Source organism: Hyperolius riggenbachi, chromosome 3, assembly GCF_040937935.1.
Source record: "Hyperolius riggenbachi isolate aHypRig1 chromosome 3, aHypRig1.pri, whole genome shotgun sequence".
NCBI lineage: Eukaryota > Metazoa > Chordata > Amphibia > Anura > Hyperoliidae > Hyperolius > Hyperolius riggenbachi.
The window spans coordinates 180,450,281-180,465,942 of NC_090648.1; the positions used below are offsets into that span (position 1 = coordinate 180,450,281).

Below are 15,662 nucleotides of genomic sequence, written 5' to 3' on the forward strand. Positions count from 1 at the left end.
TATAGTATTGGGTTGTCCCCCGGGCCCCAGAGCTGGCTGACAGGCCTCCTCCAATATGAAAAGTGGTCCGCCGGGGGAGATTAGGGGGTTACGCCAGTCAGCCCTAGGGGACAACCCAATACTACATGGAGGAGGAGCATGCTTGGAACTGCAGTACCTCTATTGGGGAGGAAGCACAGTGGTGCCTCTATGGAGTGGAGGGTAAAGCATGATGGGAGCAGTGGTACCTCTGGAGAGGAGAAGCATGCTGGGAGCAAGGGTACTTCTGGGGGGGGGGGGGGGGGGCATGCCGGGAGTAGTGGTGCCTTTATGGAGTGGGGGAAGCATGCTGGAAGCAGTGGTGCCTCTGGAGTGGGGGAGGCATGCTGGGAGCAGTGGTGCCTCTGGAGTGGGGGGGGGCATGCTGGGAGCAGTGGTGCCTCTGGAGTGGGGGAGGCATGCTGGGGGCAGTGGTGCCTCTATGGAGTAAGGGGAGCATGCTGGGAGCTGTGGAGTGGGGGGGGGAGCATGCTGGGAGCAGTGGTGCCTCTATGGAGTGGGGGGGGGGGGGAAGCATGCTGGGAGGTGTGGTGCCTTTGTGGAGTGTGGGGGGCTTTCTGGGAGCAGTAATGCCTCTATGGAGTGGGGGCATACTGGAATCACTGGTGCCTCTATGGAGTGGGGGGCATGCTGGGAGCAGTGGTGCCTCTATGGAGTGGGGGGCATGCTGGGAGCAGTGGTGCCTCTATGGAGTGGGGGGCATGCTGGGAGCAGTGGTGCCTCTATGGAATGGGGGGCATGCTGGGAGCAGTGGGGCCTCTATGGAGTGGGGGGCATGCTGGGAGCAGTGGTGCCTCTATGGAATGGGGGGCATGCTGGGAGCAGTGGGGCCTCTGTGGAGTGGGAAAGGGGGGCATGCTGGAAGCAGTGGGGCCTCTGTGGAGTGGGAAAGGGGGGCATGCTGGGAGCAGTGGGGCCTCTGGAGTGGGGGGGACATGCTGGGAGCTGTGGTGCCTCTATGGAGTGGGGTGGGCATGATGGGAGCACTGGTGCCTCTGTGGGGGGGGGGGGCATGCTGGGAGCAGTGGTGCTTCTTTAGAGGGGTATGGGACAAGCATGCAGCCAGTCACAGCAGCTACTTACAAACAGGAACTCACAAGCTGGCAGCTGCTGCAGTCACAGGATGCAGAAGTATTCCCAGCCAGAAATCCGATCCTCCAGCTTCCTGCACTGAGGTGCCTCTTCTCTGTGTACGGGAAAGCTGCACCCAGAGCCATGCTTCTCTGCCTCGGCTCTTCCCACCATGTGAGCTGCACTCACAACTTCCGAGCAGCTGAGCACGGTCTTCCTCCCCACTGCTTTCCTGTCGGGACTCGGAAGGGAGAGGTGAGAAGGGACAAACAGCTGCTGTGTGGCCCTGCTGATTTGTGCACGGAGATCTCTCTGCCTGAGCTCTGGGGGTTTCCGACTTGCTATCTGTGTAGCCCCAGCGGCGTGAGAGACCTCCGTGCAGGGGGCGCAGCTGTTGTCCCTCCATGCGGTCTGGCCACTGTAATGCCGCTGCCACTCTTGTCCCCAGACTCCTCTCTGTAGCCGCCCGCTGGCTGCAAACACTCATGACAGGCAGCAGTGTGCAAAGCGGGCGGCTGAGGATGGAACTACGGACGGTCTTTTGCAACGTGGGGATAGGAAATGGCACAGGCGGCTCCCCACCCGCCCCAAACATTCTGGCGCCCTAGGAACCTGCCTTGGGGGCCTTTCCCTAAATCCGGCCCTGGTAGCTGCAGAGCCATAAGTCCCCGCACAAATTTTACACTGGGTCTCTCAGCGCAGCGTGGGTGACACTTACAGGATAGTGAGTCCCAAAACCTGCTTTGCAAGGACAGTCACAGTCTGTGAGACAGGTGAGCTAGCCACTAAGCACAATTATAGCTGATTATAACTGCTATAACATCAATGGAGAGCTAATTCAGCAGCTGAAGGAGGGCACTAGTTGGGCGCCCTGGGTGCCTGGTGTGTACACAATCTCTGCATCTCCTGTTGCTATATCACTTGCTTTTTAACAAGGATTAAAACTTCTCTGCATGCTGGACTTAATGGGAACCATGCACACCTTTTTTCCTAATAGCTAATAGTTTCTAATAGCTATAGTAGCTGCCATGTTCCCCATCCCCTTCTAGCTGCCTATTATTTATACAGGAGAAGGTGTGAAGATAGCATCTGTGACTTCTCTAAACTCTTTCAAGCAAGGTGTCCTATGCCTCCACACAGCCAGCTGATGAAAGCTTTTGTTTGCTCTCTTCTTATGTGTTCAATAAAATAATTACATCACTCAAAAGTAGGGTACAAAGCCTCTGCTAAACTATTAAATGTAAACAGATGTAAAATTGAAGGTTTTTTTTTGTAATGAGCCACATTATTGGCATGTATTTTAATGTGCTATTGAGATGCTCTGGGTGCTAAAATGGTGCTCAGTTCACTTAAGGTTATATACAGACACTAGATTCCTGTTTCACATGATGATTGTTTAGGATTGTCTTGGCAAAAAAACAGTACAGGTTATCTCCCGAAATTGTTTAGCAATAGGCCATGCTTGATCACTAAACAACCAACATGATGGATCACTCTTGTTCTGTTTCATGATAGTCTTCCATGTACCATACCCTCTCCCCTCTCTGTAGTACTGGTGGTTGGAGCCCCATGTCTATAAAACAATGTTCCTGTCACTTCAGGGGCCTCTGATGCGGATCAGTGAATAATGGCGCACAGCGCCTATGCATAAAAATGGCGCTGCGTTACAAAGGTACGCTTATCTATCGCTATTATTTATCGTTAGTACTGCATAATAATGGCGCACAGGGAAAAAAGAAGAAAAATGGCATACAGTAACGTTATTTATCAATAGCACCGTTCATATGCCAAACAGCAGACGTTATTGCGCACAGTAACGTTATTTATCAATAGCGCCCTACATAAGCCAAACTGCAGACGCTATTTAACTGCAAAACGGTGAATGGATTTAATGTAACACTGTCAAGGTTAGGGTTAGGCACCACCAGGGGAAATTTAGGGTTAGGCACAACCAGGGAGGTCTTAGGGTTAGGCAACACCAGGGGGGGGGGGTGCTTAGGGTTAGGCACCACCAGGGGGGTGCTTAGGGTTAGGCACCACCAGGGGGGTCTTTGAGTTAGGCACCACCAGGGGGGTCTTAGGGTTAGGCACCGCCAGGGGGTCTTAGGGTCTAGGGTTAGGCACCACCAGGAGGGTCTTAGGGTTAGGCACCACCAGGGGGTCTTAGGGTCTAGGGTTAGGCACCACCAGGGGGGTCTTAGGGTTAGGCACCACCAGGGGGTCTTAGGGTCTAGGGTTAGGCACCACCCGGGGGGTCTTAGGGCTAGGCACCACCAGGGGGGAGGTTAGGGTTAGGCACCACCAGGTGGGTAGTTAGGGTTAGGCACCACCAGGGGGGTGGTTAGGGTTAGGCACCACCAGGGGGGGTCTAGGGGTTAGGGATAGGTACAGAGAGGGTTCTGTGTGTTAACACTAATTTTCAATAAAATAAACAGAGCTAAATAACGATAAGGCTTTAACATTAAATAGTGATAAGCGACAAACAGATTAGCGGCAACACCGTGCGCCATTATTCACAGGCGCCATTTTCAGATGGATCCCTCTGATGTGTTACTCATATTTAGAAATGATATGCCTCACATGCTACTTATCTCCAAGTACCGTATCTTGGTATTGGCAGCTGCTGTTCCCCTTGTGTAGGGCAGAACATTCTTTATTTTTGATAAGGGAAGTGTCAGGTTTACTTTAACCAGTTTCCTACCGCGTCACGCCGATGGGCGTGGCCGCGGCGGCAGCCCCGGGACTGCCTAACGCCAATTGGCGTAAAGTCCTGGGACTGTAATTTGCATGAGATCGTGCGCACTCTGCGCGCGCATCTCATGCTCGGAGGGCGGAGCTCCGCCCCCTCTTCAGTCTCCGAGCGGCTATTGCCGCTCGGGAGACTGTTAGACGGCGTGATCGCCATCTATTTACACTGTGCAGCGCTGCGAGCAGCAGCAGCGCTGCACTGGGGACAGCCGTGTGACACGGCTGTCCCCCTAGGGGACAAGAGAGCGATCGGCTCTCATAGGCAGAAGCCTATGACAGCCGATCGCCGTAATTGGCTGGCTGTGGGGAGGGAGGGAGAGAAGGGTTTTAAAGACACAGTTTAAAAAAAAAAAAAAAAAAAAGCAGGAACAATAATATTTATTATTAAAAAAATAAACATAGGGGGAGCGATCAGACCCCACCAACAGAGAGCTCTGTTGGTGGGGAGAAAAGGGGGGGGGATCACTTCTGTGCTGTGTTGTGCGGCCCTGCAGCTTAAAGCTGCAGTGGCCAATTTTACCAAAAATGGCCTGGTCACTAGGGGGGTTTAGCCCTGCAGTCCTCAAGAGGTTAAATAACAAAGTACATAAGTTGTTTTTGACTTACCTGAAGATTGGAAGTCGGGAGTTGTGTACTGAACTGACCAATCTATTATTTCAGGCCTTTGTACAATAACACCTTCATGTCGTAAAATATTGCACATTTCCTCAATTTCCTGTACAGCTTTCTTCACATGTTCCTGGGGAAAACCCTGCCCTCCATGCTTCTGGTAGAAAGGCCAGTACTTTTCATACGTGTTTGCCTAATATGGGAAAGAAGAAAACCTGCATTATATGGCAGAGAATAACACTTGCCTCAGTTTCTCATGGAAGCTACTATTTTAAGGCTGGCAATGTGATCTGTCACATTAGAACACTGTAACCTGTCTATCAGGAGACATCTGTCACTACCATCTCCACCCCCCTGACTTCTCTCTCATAGCGTATCGTAGAGAAGCAGTGCTTGCTGTATGCTGTACAGTCATTTCTGCTTCTCTTTTACCTTACTTTCTGACAAAAATATCTAAATAGTTGCAGCTCTGGATGTCATGGACAGCTGTCTCCTGATGCTCCCTAATGACTTTCCCAGACCAGCCCTGCCACTATTATGTTTCTCTGATGACGACTTCACTTTAACCCTTGCTCTCATGTGGCTGGTATCCAAAAGGCTTCCGAAAAACAGTGTTTACTATAGAGCAGACCATTAATATATAAACCTGTGGTACATGGTCATACTGTTGCTGCGAATTAAACCATTTGCACCTTTTTTGTATGGAGAGGAATTGCAAAATGTATTGCACTGGTCTGCACTCAATGCTTGGAACTGTCATCATTTTACAGGCGTATGGAAAGACTGGCTGATAAGAATATAATATACCCCTTTGTGCAGGAATTTGGGAAGCCATTTTAATTGGTGGAGCAATCGCGGTATTACAGTAGCAAGAGAAACTGTGTACGAAGCCATGTGGCTCAATATACTTCTAGTACACAAGGCACTGGGAACCCAGCACATAGCATGGCTTAAGGAGTTTCAGATGTATGTTGAGCATGTTTTTATCTAATCCATACCGATAAAAGTGCTGCCTTCTGGTTCTGTGACTGTGGCTCAGTGAATGAAAGTTGAGGGTCACTGCTCTGATACCAGTTAGGCACTACATAAGTCCACAAATTGCTGCCACCACACTGGTGTGTAACTGGGGGGAGCAACCCCTGCGACTGGGGGGCCCAGTCAGGTGTGGGGGGGGGGGGAGGGGGCAACTACTAACTGTTAGGATTCCTCCTGTGGCGTGTTCTGTCCATTGCAGGTGGAGCCGTAAATGGACAGTTCCAGCTTGTCAGTCTGCATTCGGTTGTGCATTTGCAGTGAGTCACATTGTCATTTTAGCCATGGATTTCCTGCATGCATGTTGTTGCATAGGACTGCATGCATTGGTACAGATAGGGATCGATTCACAAAGCGGTGCTAACCCAGTTAGAGACTTTAGGCGTGATAACCATTGCACCACGCTGGTGAAAAGCCAGTATAGACGTGATAAGTTTAGATAAGTTTAGATTGTGCGCAAAGTCCCATACGCAAAGCAGCGCCATTAAACTCTATGCGAAGTGCACCAGACTTTGCTAGCGCAAAACTTTTGATCAGCTGTGCACTGCGGTGCTGCTAACCCAGTTGGTGCTATAGTTATCACGCCTAAACTTATCACGCCTAAACTTATAACACCTAAACTTATCACGCCTAAACCTATCACACCTAAACTTATCACGCCTAAACTGAGTTTAGGCGTGATAAAGGGCTTTTCATCAGCGTGCTAACTGTTAGCACCACTTTGTGTATCAAGCCCTAAGTCTTTCAGCTAGCAAATGGTAACCAAGCCAGCTCAGGATGGAGTGATTACCATTCAGCTGTGTGGAGATTTGCATACTTGCATCCATTGGCTGATGCCAGCATAAAAGCTTGCCTCTCCTGGTAGACCCCTTGATATTGTAAAATATATTCCTTGTCTTAGTTCAGTTATCCTGTGGAGTTACGATTATATATTTCCCACGGGGACATACAGTATATACGTACTCCTTCTAGTATAGAGATTTTGTATTGCCTAGCCTTGTTCGCTGTATTGCTCCAGACCCTAGTCAGTGTTCCTTGCTTATGTTATATATTGGTTCATCGCCGATATATACATGTGTTAGTCAGTCGTTTGTAGTTTCATTGATAGCTGTAAATGGTAATACGCTAGGAAATCATATATATTGTATATTTGTCTGTGTATTTACCTTTGCCTGCTTTTTGACTCTGCTATTCTCTGACGATTCTGTCCTATCCTTGCGAGGTAACCATTGCTGCGGTTGCTATTGGTTACCTCACTCCAGTCTGCCTTGTATCTGTCTGAATGTTTGCTGTTGCAAGAGCAGCGCAACATCGCACTGCGCTGTCATTGCGTCTTGTCAGAAGCCCAGAGCTGCAGTTGCTCTGGGCAGCCTGTGTAGCCTCTTTCCATTATCCATCTCTTAGCCTTGCTGTGCTGGATGGTCAGAAAGTATGAACCCCCAGCATGACACTAACCTTCCTTTTCTCTGATACTCCAGATCAGGTGTTTCTGTGGCTACATGTCTAATGGGTGTGAAGATCCTGATGGCCACACTTGTTTTATGAGCCTTGTAAGGATGGGTCACTAGGGGCAGGCAAAGGAAGGGTTGTGAAGGGCCCCATCAAAGTGTTCCTCGGGGGCCCCATGATTTTTAATTACGCCCATGCTGCCACAAGATTCTAGTCACACATTTTATTTTTGTAACCGATTTCCATTACAGCCCTACTTCAGCCTCCCATTTTAATGCATATGATTAGTATTTCACTGGTGGTTGTTCCCATTTGCTCCTGAGTCCTGACCATTTGCCAATTCCCTTCTGCCCAACAATGTCTCTAGCTTTCTTACAGCCGCAGTCCATAGAAGGCCACACAGAGAAGCATGCAGGCTTACCTCTCCCCAGTTTTGACTCCTGCTGTATATGCTGCCATCTCCTTTCACACTGACCCAGCAATCAGGGCTGTGTGCTTTCCCCACTGCTCTACTCAGTTTACACCAATGACTGCATCTCCACAGATCCATCTCTGCTAAGGTTCTGAAGTTTGCAGATGACACAACAGTAGTTGGTCTCATACAAAACGGGGACGAGCCTGCATGTCACTATTGTCAAGAAAGCGCAACAGAGGATGTACCATCTACGGCAGCTGAGAAAGTTTGGCCTACCTCAAAATCTAATGGTGCAGTTCTACACTGCATTCATCGAATCCACCATGACATCATCTATGACTGTATGGTTCGGCTCCTGCTCAGCATTAGAAAAGAGGAGGCTGCAGCGCATCATCCGAACAGCGGAAAGCATAATTGGCTGTAGCTTTTCTTCCCTGCAGGACTTTTATGCTAGCAGGTGCAGAGAGAGAGCAACAAAAATTGCCTCTGACCCCTCTCACCCTGCTCACTCCATCTTCCAGCTCTTGCCTTCAGTAGTAAGATTCCGGTCAATTGCTACCAAAACCTCCAGACACAGGAACAGCTTTTTTCCTCAAGCGGTAGCCATACTTAATGCTGAACCACGTTAGAGCTGCTAGGACTTGAAAGTAATCAGCACAGAACTGAAAAATTCTCACATTGCTTACTGCCACTATACTTTCATCATGTCCTTGACTTGTAATATACACACTGTCTGTCCTTGTATTGTTTTTGTTTGTGTTTGTTGAGCAACTGCCAAGACAAATTCCTTGTAGGTGCAAACCTACTTGGCGAAAATAAATTGATTCTGATTCGGATGTGACTGTCTGTCTATTGCTTGTATGATCACTTTGGTCAATGTGATGGAAGAGTGTAGCACATTCAGCAAGATTAGGGAAGGGTGTAGCACTAACAGAGCACAGTATAATTAGGAACGTGTATAATGATAGAATAATGGAGGACACAATAATGACAGAGCCACTGATTAGGGGAACTGTAAAATTTCTTTTCTTGTCAATACCCAACCCCCCTCCCCAACACACACACACACACACACACACACACACACACACACACCACACACACACACACACACACACACACACCACACACCACACACACCACACACACACACACACACACACACACACACACCACACACACCACACACACACACACACACACACACACACCACACACACACACACACACACACACACCACACACACGCACACACACACACACACACACCACACACCACACACACCACACACACACACACACACACACACCACACACACCACACACACACACACACACACACACACACACCACACACACACACCACACACACACACACACACACCACACACACCACACACACACACACACACACACACACACCACACACACACACACACACACACACACACACACACACACACACACACACACACACACACACACCACACACACACACACACACCACACACACACACACACACACACACCACACACACACACCACACACACCACACACACACACACACACACACACCACACACACACACACACACACACCACACACACACACACACACACACACACACACACACACACCACACACACACACCACACACACCACACACACACACACACACACACCACACACACACACACACACACCACACACACACACACACCACACACACACACACACACACACACACACACACACACACACCACACACACACACACCACACACACACACACACACACACACACACACACACACACACACACACACACACACAGAAAAACTATGGTCCTCCCTCCTAGAGCCCCGCACTTAGCATTGCCAGTATGCCCCTGATCGGAGCCCTGGTAATACAGTTTAAAGGGAACCTAAACTGAGAAGGATATGGATTTTTCCTTTTTAAACAATACCAGTTGCCTGACTCTCCTGCTGATCCCGTGTCTCTAATACTTTTAGCCACAGCCCCTGAACAAGCATGCAGATCAGGTGCTCTGACTGAAGTCAGACTAGATTAGCTGCATGCTTGTTTCAGGTCTGTGATTCAGCTACTACTGCAGCTAAAAAGATCAGCAGGACTGCCAGGCAACTGGTATTGTTTAAAAAGAAAAATCCATATCCATCTCAGTTTAGGTTCCCTTTAATAAAGTACAAAATCTAAAAGAGTGAAAGAGGAAAGCAGCAGGGATGCTGAAGTAATGCTTTGTCCATATAAGCTCATGGGATTTGCTTCACCCTCTGTAGCTATGCTGTATTAGAAGAGAAGGAAGCTCAGTAATCTATTTTTTGAAGCACGTCACATTGTGTCCCATTCAGAAACCACTGTGTGTTTTGCAAGGAAGGGTCCCCTGGGAAACCTGGCTTGTACAGTTCTCTGCTCCCATCTCTCCATGATTGGATCTGCAGCCAAACAAATGTACCAGCTGTCCCCCTGTCACATGCTTCTAATGTAATGCTTGTCACATTCCTCCCATGTACACTTGTGTGCAGCAGAATTGGACACTGTCTGTGTCACAGCCAACAGCATTATATAATAGTACGTCTGATGGATGTCAGGAGTATTACAGTCCAAAAAGAATTACAGCACAATAACAGCCAGATATATGACAATGACAGCCAGATAGATGTGATATTAAATATCTCACAGTATGTATGATACAAAATACACCATTGTATGATTGGATAACTTTCTCAACATAAAATAACACAGTTTGAATGTATTGTGACTGAATATACAGTGAATATGGGTAGATCAGTAGACCTATGTCCCTGACTTCTTTGACATTGCTAATTTTCTATGTGGTAAATGAGACTTCAATACAAGAGTAGAATGGTTTACAGAGCAAATACAAGCTCTCTCTTTACAGGTTGGTGAGTTTGTGACAACTGTTGGGGACATTCTGATATTATGAAGATTTTTCTTTTGTAACATTCAACTAGCCCTCCCCATTCTCCAAATTGTTAAGAAAAGTATGTTTTAACTATTTTAAAAAAAAATTCCTGTATACTAAAAAAAACACTTTATGATTGCCATTACAAAACAATAGACTGTTGTACTGTTAGCCATCAGTAAAAGCAAGAAGTTTTGAATCAGGATGATACCATTTATTGGCTAACTTAAAAGAAAAAGAGTAAAGATATCCATACATCTACTGATTTGCGGCCGATCGACCATCTGATTCGATAATTATTAATGAATCGGATGTAAATCGGTGCCACCAAAAGCATGCCCAATCGACAACTCAACCTATTTCAGACCGAAGTTGGTTGAATGTATCGTTTAGACATGCTGCAAAATGTTGAGCCAACATGTTCAATCAGATGCGCGGTGGTACCGACATGTGATAATGATCGCATGAGGAAGTACATTTACACTAGGGAGGACAGCAGGCGGGGCAGTGAGGTGACTTCACAAGGCCGATTGCCGAAAGATTTCATGCGATAAGCCGTCGAGAATCGGCCGGCGGGTAAAGGCGGCCAACAGATCTATCTCCGAACAGATTTAATCAGAGAGAGCTGTCAATTGGTCGATCAGCCGCCAAAATCACTAGATGAATTGACGCCTTATGCTTTCGGCTAATCAATCTTCTTCAAACTCAATTCCTGTATGCTAAAAAGATGGTAGAACAGACAGCTTATATACGTAGCAATAGGGTATTGTACCACAGCTTATATACATTAGACCGGAACAGTAATGTGGGTGCCTGGGGCTAATAGACTATTTGGGCACCCTAAAGACACTAATGTAAAATATCAGCTATTGGGCACCAAAAGAATAAATTATGGAGCTGGATAAATTGCGGGCACCAGACCTGTCCAACCAAAATGTTTCATTTTCACAATTAGTGTTTTGATAAATACCATTTTCAAATTTGTTTTGAGAATTACAATATTGTAAATGATCCTTTTGAACTTCATTATCTTACAGATTTATCGCTTTTTGTATCAACGTTAGTTTCCAAGAAGAAATGTGGGCGTCCGTTAAATAGCATCTGCAAGAACCGTCCCAACAACATTTTTTGTTTTGAGATTTATAATATTTTAAATTATCGTTTTGAACTTTAATATCTTAGAAATGTATCACTTTTTGTTTTAACGTTATATCGAGAGGAAAAAGGGAGTTTTAGAGTTAGGCGTCAGGAAGGGGGTTTTAGTGTTAGGGGTGAAGATGGGGGGGAAGGGGGTTTAGTGTTAGGCACCACCGGGGAAGGGGGGGTCTAAGGGTTAGGCAACACCAGGGGGATCTAAGGGTTAGGCACCACCAGGGAGGTTTTAGGGATAGGCACCACCAGGGGGTCTTAGAGTTAGGCACCACTATGGGGATCTTAGGGTTAGGCACCACCAGGGGGAGTCTTAGGGTTAGGCCCCACCAGGGGGGTCTTAGAGTTAGGCACCACCAGGGGGAGTCTTAGAGTTAGGCACCACCAGGGAGGTCTTAGGGTTAGACACCACCAGGGGGGTTCTTAGGGTTAGTTATTTTAACATATTTATTATTCTATGTTAGATAAAGAGGAAGAAATGAAAAACATTATTGATGTAGACCTTATCTTCAAATTTGGGCTACACCCCTTGCCTTTTTTTTCCAGGCGCCCTTATTTGATGTACAGTATGCACATTAGACATCCCTTCCTACTCGTAGTAACACTTATGACCACAAGGTGGTACAAATGTCTATGTTTTTAAACTAAAGGGCAGATGGCTGTGAAGCTAGCAGCCCCTACAATCAGTACAAATAAAAATTCCATCATGTTTGGTTAGTGCTACATTTGTGCCCATTTGTGCTGCAAAAATTAAGATTTGTGCTGCTTTCATTTTGAAGATAATAGCACTTATTTGGGTGGATAGTGCTGTGCATGTGCTCAATTGTGCTGCAAAAATCATCTTTTTATCTTTTATAGTTTTAGAAATATTCACATTTTTATAAAGGTCAAAAGTTCACTCAGCCCCCCTACAACATTGCAGTGAGCCTGAGTGAACTTTTGGCCTTTATAAAAACGTGAATATCTCAAAAACTATAAAAGATCGAAAGATGATTTTTGTAGCACATGCACAGCACTACCCACCCATACAAGTTTCATGTCTATAGGTGATTGTATGGGGGCTGGGTGATGGTATTGTTTTCAAAATAATACGTGCCATTACTTCCAAAATGAAAGCAGTACAAATCTTAATTTTTGCTGCACAAATGGGCACAAATGTAGCACTAACCAAACTTGATGGAATTTTATTTATGATGATTGTAGGGGGGTCAGCTTCATGGAGCTAGGGCGGCTATATAAAGCCATGGAGTCTGCTTTGCATAGATTTAAAAATAAATACGGTATATATTTATTTACTTATTGTCGAGTAGCTGTAAAGATATTGAATGTAAATATTTCATATATACTATTTTTGGCCAGCAGTTGAAACTCTAGACTGGGTTAATCAAGTTGAGGCTGACTGGTTACCATGCCTAAGAGTGGTAGGTATGTGTGACTGCTATGCCGACTCACAGTGCACAGTTCTTCTAGACACACAGTGATTTGAATTCCTATATTCAGTTTAGTAATAATGAACAGGAAGATATGGATATTAAAGAGAACCAGAGACGAAGCACCCTCATGTATTTTATTACATTTATCAGTGGGAACATGACAGTAAACACCTACCATGCTTTTAGTTTTATTGTTCTCTGCCTAATCTGTCTGTTATCAGCTGTGATAAGAATCCCTGACTGAGCATTCAGTCTAGGTTTGACCTGGAATCATTACAGCTGAGTCAGTCTTCTGTGGAGTCTTTTCAAGCCCAAGCCTGCCCCCTCCTGGCTCAGCTTTCCTGCTTTGGGGGGGGGGGGCTTTGCCTTGAGTTTACTTTAAATATCCTTTTTTTACTATAAAGTTAGGTGCCAACCCTTACTGCATTGTGGACTATTGGAGTGCTAGGTAGTGGGTTGTGGGTCTTGGCACACACATTGTTACTCTCTAATCTTGTGAGTGGTCCTTCTTTCCTGTGTCACTGTGAATAAAGCATGACATGGCAGACGGAGTACTACAAATAGAGGCAGCACATGTAACATGGGGATTTCTGTACATGGAAGAGTGAAAAAGCTGTACAAGGAAGTAGAGGAATGCTGTACATGGAAGAGGAGGACTTCTGTGTATGGAAGGGGGGCTGCTGTACATGGAAGAGTAGGACTGCTGTACATGGAAGAGGGGGGTTGTTGTACATGTAAGAAAGTAGATGCAGATGGAAGAGGACAATTGCTGTACATGGAAAAGTAGGACTGTTGTACATGGAAGTGTAGGATTGCTGTACATGGAAGAGTAGGACTGCTGTACATGGAAGAGGGGGGCCGTTGTACATGGAAGAGGGGGATTGCTGTATATGGAAGAGGGGGATTGCTGTTCGTGGAAGAGGGAGATTGCTGTATATGGAAGAGGGGGATTGCTGCACATGGAACAGGGGGATTGCTGTACATGGGAGAGGGGGGGGGCTGCTGTACATGGAAGAATGGGGCTACTGTACATGGAAGAGGGGGACTGCTGTACATGGAAGAGGAGGATTGCTGTACATGGAAGAGGGGTATTGCTGTACATGGAAGAGGAGGATTGCTGTACATGGAAGAGGGGGATTGCTGCACATGGAAGAGGGGGATTGCTGTACATGGAAGAGGGGGATTGCTGTATATGGAAGAGGAGGATTGCTGTACATGGAAGAGGGGGGCTGCTTTACATGGAGGAGGGGGGCTGCTGTACATGGAAGAGGGGGACTGCTGTACATGGAAGAGGAGGATTGCTGTACATGGAGGAGGGGGGCTGCTGTACATGGAAGAGGGGGACTGCTGTACATGGAAGAGGAGGATTACTGTACATGGAGGAGGGGGGCTGCTGTACATGGAAGAGGGGGGCTGCTTTACATGGAGGAGGGGGGCTGCTGTACATGGAAGAGGGGGACTGCTGTACATGGAAGAGGGGGGCTGCTTTACATGGAGGAGGGGGGCTGCTGTACATGGAAGAGGGGGACTGCTGTACATGGAAGAGGGGGGCTGCTGTACATGGAAGAGGAGGATTACTGTACATGGAGGAGGGGGGCTGCTGTACATGGAAGAGGGGGGCTGCTGTACGTGGAAGCGGTGGGCTGCTAGCTAAGAACTCCTGGGTAGCTTCCGCAACTGGTACCAGCACACAGTCACATTGTTGGCAATGTATCTTTATTCTGGGAAATGTGTTAAGTGGGTTAATGAATGTGAGACTATAGCTGCTGCAGTATAGTGTGTTTGTTTACCACAACCTTGCATGTATGACCCCCCACAGACATAACACTCTTGCAAATAGCTTACCTTGACTTCCACAGTAAATGGCGGAACATTAGCATTCTCTGGTCTCCCCACAATGACTTCCTCCAGTGGGTCCCACTCATTGTAAGAACAGACAGGACTGTCTTGGTGTACGGTTTCGTCAGCAGTGCAGGTTTTCTGGGCGGCTGCAGCTGCCTGGGTGCTCTGGAATGTTCGCTGCACCCATCCGACGAGACCCTTACTCAGCTGAAATTGGAAGAGATTCTCAGTGAAACAATCTGTACAAACTGCACAGCAGTATATTATTATTATTGATATATATATATAGATATATATATATATATATATACACACATACATATACAGTGGGTTGCAAAAGTATTCAGCCCCCTTGAAGTTTTCCACATTTTGTCATATTACTGCCACAAACATGAATCAATTTTATTGGAATTCCACATGAAAGATGAACACAAAGTGGAATACACATGAGAAGTGGATCGAAAATCATACATCATTCCAAACATTTTTTACAAATAAATAACTGCAAAGTGGTGTGTGCATAATTATTTGGCCCCCTTTGATCTGAGTGCAGTCAGTTGCCTATAGACATTGCCTGATGAGAGCTAATGACTAAATAGAGTGCACCTGTGTGTAATCTAATGTCAGTACAAATACAGCTGCTCTGTGAGGGCCTCAGAGGTTGTCTAAGAGAATATTGGGAGCAACAAAGAACACACAAGACAGGTCAGGGATCAAGTTATTGAGACATTTAAAGCAGGCTTAAGGTGCCCATACACTCGTCAGATTTGCAGCAGATAGATAAGAAATGCATCTGATGATTTATCTGATGCGTTTTTAGAACATTTTTTACCAGGATAGAATTCCAATAGATTTCAGTTTGAAATCTATTGAAATTCGATCTGATGGCATTTTTTTGCCATCAGATTTCCATTAAGGCCAATGCAAAATG

General features: G+C 46.5%; 1 protein-coding gene across 1 annotated transcript in view; it reads right to left on the reverse strand.

Moving 5' to 3' along the window:
• The window catches only part of GATM (glycine amidinotransferase), a 52,657-nt gene that overhangs the window by 26,762 nt on the left and 10,233 nt on the right, over window positions 1-15,662 (reverse strand). The window contains exons 2-3 of the mRNA XM_068272504.1: window positions 14,735-14,938; window positions 4,465-4,660 (exon numbers count right to left, since the gene is read on the reverse strand). Coding sequence (XP_068128605.1) covers window positions 4,465-4,660; window positions 14,735-14,938 — 400 coding nt within the window. The remainder of the gene's footprint in view (window positions 1-4,464; window positions 4,661-14,734; window positions 14,939-15,662) is intronic.